The sequence below is a fragment of the Corylus avellana genome, chromosome ca9, assembly GCF_901000735.1.
Source record: "Corylus avellana chromosome ca9, CavTom2PMs-1.0".
Lineage (NCBI taxonomy): Eukaryota > Viridiplantae > Streptophyta > Magnoliopsida > Fagales > Betulaceae > Corylus > Corylus avellana.
Genome location: NC_081549.1, coordinates 19,221,683 through 19,226,738, shown reverse-complemented (window position 1 = coordinate 19,226,738; position 5,056 = coordinate 19,221,683). Strand labels below are relative to the sequence as shown.

Here is a 5,056-nt window from a genome sequence, read left to right as displayed (position 1 = left end):
TTATGGGATCTTTATAATTTCAACGAGGTAGTTGTCTTCGACCATTGATCCCATTAATGAGTAATGTAGTGGAGATTCTGGATTAATCCGCTTGAGCCTGCAGTACTCGTAATAGAAACCATTTTAAGAATAGAAAGGAGTAAATATTTATAAAAATAAACAAACAAACAAAAAAGATACTTTGTTAGTAGATTATGTTAACAAAATTGAAGTAATTCCTTAGTCAACTAACTTTCTAGGGAGGTCTAATAGAGCATATATATGTTGTTCGTGATGATGTTTCATTCCCTTGGAGAAAAACAAGAGGAGAAAGTTGGCCATATTGAAAAGTTGAGGAAACTCACTTGTAGTTAAGGAGAAATAAATGAAGGAAAATGGTTATGACAAGCTTGGACAAGTCCATTCCAGGACAAGATCTGCTTCCTGCTCCAAAGGGAAGGAAAGCCCCTCCTTTGGTTTTTATATTCTATTACAAGAGAAGTAATTATTCAATTATTTCGAGAAATATTTCAAAGAAATAAAAAAAGAAAGAAAGAAAGCATAATATGTACGTACCAAATAATTAGAAAAAAAAAATGTTTTACATATCTAAGAATACCACTTACATCCCATCTTGACGGATTAAAATCTTGTGGGCTTTCATAAGTTTCAGGATCCATATGAATAATTCCAAGCCAGACAAAAACTTTCCATCCTTTTGGTATTGTGTAGCCTGAAAAATTGAAAATAAATAAGTTTTGCCTGATGAGCCATATATTATATATAAACTAGTGGAAAATAAATAGTCAAGAAATATTGGCCATGTCTACTTACCATCGATGCTTATATCGATTTTTGCCTCTCGGAATAACCCTGTGAGACTTGTTATGCGCAACATCTCATCAATTACCTATATCATGAACATAAAATGAAAGTGTTAGTTTATGTTTTGGCACATTCGGTGGTTTGCACGTAATCAGATGAAAATGAGCATCTTGTCCGGACAGCCAGAAGCAGTGTCCAGATAGCATTTTCAGAAAGTTTATTTCGAAGACCTGTCCGGATAGCCAGAAGCCGTGTACGGACAACATTTACAGAAATTCCATTCTACTTGGCCTATCCGGACACTAGGCTTGGCTGTCCGGACATTGAGGGTTTACGCCTATGTAATCCTAGCTGTGTCCGGACACGGCTGCTTTATTGTTGTGCGGATTTCTTTTTAAACGATCTTTATGCACATTGTTATGTATGTATTTAGAGAGCGAATACTATGAGCTAAGAGAGAGTGATAGAGATATCGAACTGGAGCGTTTGTATCTCTATTAGAGTAAATGTGAGAAATCTCATCCTTGTTTCTACGATCAACACTTGAAGCCAATCGGAGTTCTGGTGAAGGAACTCATATAGAAAAAAATCCCCATAGGTTCTAGAAGAACTACTATGCTAGTGTACAAGTGGGTCACTTGTCTAGTACACTGGATTGTCACGACCAAAGGTTTTGCAAGTTGACATTGTGTAATTTCGTGTTTCTTTTATAGTGGAGTGATTTCCTGGGTTTAACTGCTCTGAAGAGGTTTTATATTCAGAGAATTCTCTAAATGGTTTCCTCTTCTTAACCAAATACCTGTGTTCTTTATTGTTCATTACATGTTTGTATTTGGTTGATTATTTTGTGTTAGGTCAGATCTATTTTCGCACAATATTTTGTAAAGCACCTATACAATCCGAATAGGTGTTAATTGCAGTCAATTAAGTTTTTTCAGATAGGAGTTTGCAGCTTGGTACATGTATTGAGGGTTTTGCTAAGCTTCTAATTAAGCATGAGCATTAGAAACACAATTGTAGATGGTCTCCTTTATTTTAGAATTTTTTTTGTTTTGTTTTTTTTTTGCAAAATCAATCTATGCATGTGGTTTGCATCTCTATTAAAAAAGAACAAAGAATTAGCTCTTGTAGTTTGAATTTTATAGAATAGATTCCTATGGCTTACTTCTCTATTAAAAAAAGAAAAAATAAGTCATTAATGTCACACACTTCTCAGGTTTGGTCATCTAGAGGCAGTACACACACCAAGCCCAAAAAGTTAATGTTACGTGGCCACTTAGATACATCAGCACCAATAATATATTGACGGGTGACATTCTAATCTAAATTACAAATCTATGGATTATAGACAAAAGGAATGAAAAAGTCAAAACTCCATACCTTGGCAAGATATTGCATTTGTTTAATATCCTTAAAGTTCAATCCTTTCTGGGTAGATGGTCTTCTCTTCGTGATATCCTCTTGTTCTTCCTGGAAAATGGATTATATCAAATTATAAGAAGCTCTGTTGACTTTTGAGGTTTAAACCAACTAATTAATGCCTCTTCAAAGCTCCATACCTTGGCTTTTTTTAGGGCTTCAGGATGTTCTGATAGGTGTACTATTGCCCGTAGTGTATTAGTTGTCGTGCTCCCAAAACCAGCTGCGAAGAAGCTGACCAGTAAAGCTACGATATCCTCATCTTCCAATTTTTGACCATCCTCATCCTCAACCTCCATTAGCAAATCCATCATATCTTTCTTTCCCTTGTGTTCATCATTACTTTTAGCCGTCATCCTCTTTTCGTCCAAGACAGATTGAAGGACTTTCACCAACTCTTTTTTTGCCTGATATCCATTTAATTAAGCCAGTATCAATCTAACTTGATTCATAGCTGAGAAAAAAAAAGAGAGTCTAATTTGGTTCATAGGATACCATTTGAGAAATATATATACTTCTATATATGTACAGCTCTCGACAAAAGTGGTTCATACCACCTTCACCTTATATATATATATATATATATATATATATATATATAAAAGGGGGTGTAAATCATCATGAATCAACAGTATGAATCTAATTTGGTTCATAGGTTACCATTTGAGAAAAAATAGGGATGCCTTGAATCGTGAAATGATGTAGTGAATTTCAAAAATACTTTGTTTTAAGTAAATGATTCATATAACAAAGAAATTTTACCTTGAATGCTTTATGGAAAGCAAATCCCGGGATATCAATGGCCATGGAAACTAGTCCCTCAAAATAGTCATTAAACAGATTCTGTGTTGTTGAGAAAGTAGAATCACTAATAGAACCTATGAAAATGCGCGTCATGGCCTTGACGATAGCCCTCTTCATTTCTGTTAAGAGCTCGAATGGCTTGTTCATGCTAGCCCATTCATCCAAGGAATTAATCACAACGTCCTCTATATGTTCGACATATATTGCTAGTGCCTGGTGTCCGTTGATGGGATTCGCGATTATGCGGCGCAAACGCCTGTGTTCTGCGTTTGAAGTATTTTGTAAGCCTTTTCTCCCTGTTAAAAGATCTGTGGATTTAGGATAACCATGTTTGAAATGCTCCTCATTTGTCAAGACACGCCGACATAATTCAGGCGTGTAAACGACGACAGTTGGGCTCCCTAACAGGTGCATTTTGTAGATGCCTGCACTGTTCCTATATCTGTGTCGCCAACTAAACATTTGTCATTTTGTGATTCTTTTATATGAATACTAGTAAATTTTAGCGAGGAAATAAGATATCACTTGATTAATACGTAATCTGACAATATAATTTTGTTAATTTGAATGGAAGTGATCAAATAAATTGGCTTGGAAAAATTATAAAAAGTTTTTTTTTTTTTTTTTTTCTTAGTTAAATTTAGGGAAAATTTTAGATAAATCTCTAAGTAAAACAGATCACACCTCAAAATTTTTTTTCCCAATTAAAATTAATTGCATAAATTCTTTGAAAATGTGAAATCGATTCTTTCGTTGGTTTTCCGTCCGAAATTGTGCCATATGTTAGTGCAACATTAACATTTTTGTTACATCACATTAAAATAATAATTTTTTTATTAAATTTAATTAAAAAATCAAATCTCTAAAAAAAAAAAGAAAAAAGAAAAATGAAAAATAAAAAATGAAAAAAGAAGGGGCCGCCAGTAGTGGGGAAGCCACCCCCAACCGCTAAGGTGTGGCAGTTGGCCACACCCAAACCCCCATGTGGTGGTTGGCTACCACCTCATAGTCTCATACAGGTTGGGGTGGCAATCCTATCGTTGGCCATCCCTTCATTTTTTTAATTAAATAATTCACAATTATTATTTTACTGTCATGTGTCAAAAATGCTGACATGACATTAACGGATGTCACAATTATATTTTGGACGGAAAACCAAGGGAATGATCTATTTCACATTTTCAAAGAACTTATGCAAAATAATAATAATAATAATAAAAAATAATATAATATTGTTCCTCCCTTGCATAGTTGTAAACTAACCGAACTTCATGAAGAGTTCAAACTCATACTTATCTAAATTTTATTCTCGGTTCAATTTATTTATTAAATGAATCAAACTTGAATAAAATGTTAAGATCATTTATTAAAGGAGTCCAACCTATAACATAAGCTTGGCTTAAACTCTACTAGTATTCGAAACAAAGTTATAAAAGTTAGACTTGAACGTACATTTAATATTTAGCTCGGTTTCCTAGTCTCTTTTAATTAATGAAAAACACTCATATTATCATATATCTTAAATGCATATCAAACAATTAATATCAGCAAAACTTATAATCTTAATTCCTCAAATATGGGTGCAAGCTTAGTTATCTAAACGAAAAAAATAAAAGAAAATAGGAATATCATGCAATAATAATGACTGCTTTTATATGTGTTGATAAAGAAAGAAAATTGAACCAAAGAAATCGCAAGGAGGCAATTAAGCATGCGTTCATGCAATTTTGTCTACTACTATATATATATATAGAGTGGGATGAGAGAGAGAGAGAGACCTGGAGACAAGGTTATAGATGAAAGAGTTAGGGTCACCAGCTCTTAGACATTTCATGAGAGACAACATGTTCCCAATAAAAGGCCATCCCATATCACCCGGTGGGAGAGGGTATGCCATTTCTCCCACCCTGCCAACATAATACCACTCGTTCACTCTCTTGAGAAACCAAAATACAAAAACCCACCCACCCAATAAAGCTGCAACAATCAAACACACAAAATTCAACTCCATCTTCATCAATTTCCTCTC

The 5,056-nt window shown here is 34.2% G+C and overlaps 1 protein-coding gene across 1 annotated transcript in view; it reads right to left on the bottom strand.

Annotated features, from left to right (window-relative positions):
- Nucleotides 1–5,056, bottom strand: part of LOC132162428 (beta-amyrin 11-oxidase-like) — a 6,979-nt gene continuing 1,923 nt past the window's right edge. The window contains exons 2-8 of the mRNA XM_059572669.1: nucleotides 2,986–3,469; nucleotides 2,364–2,630; nucleotides 2,185–2,274; nucleotides 814–889; nucleotides 606–712; nucleotides 345–466; nucleotides 1–97 (exon numbers count right to left, since the gene is read on the bottom strand). Of these exons, the coding sequence (XP_059428652.1) occupies nucleotides 1–97; nucleotides 345–466; nucleotides 606–712; nucleotides 814–889; nucleotides 2,185–2,274; nucleotides 2,364–2,630; nucleotides 2,986–3,469 (1,243 nt within the window). The remainder of the gene's footprint in view (nucleotides 98–344; nucleotides 467–605; nucleotides 713–813; nucleotides 890–2,184; nucleotides 2,275–2,363; nucleotides 2,631–2,985; nucleotides 3,470–5,056) is intronic.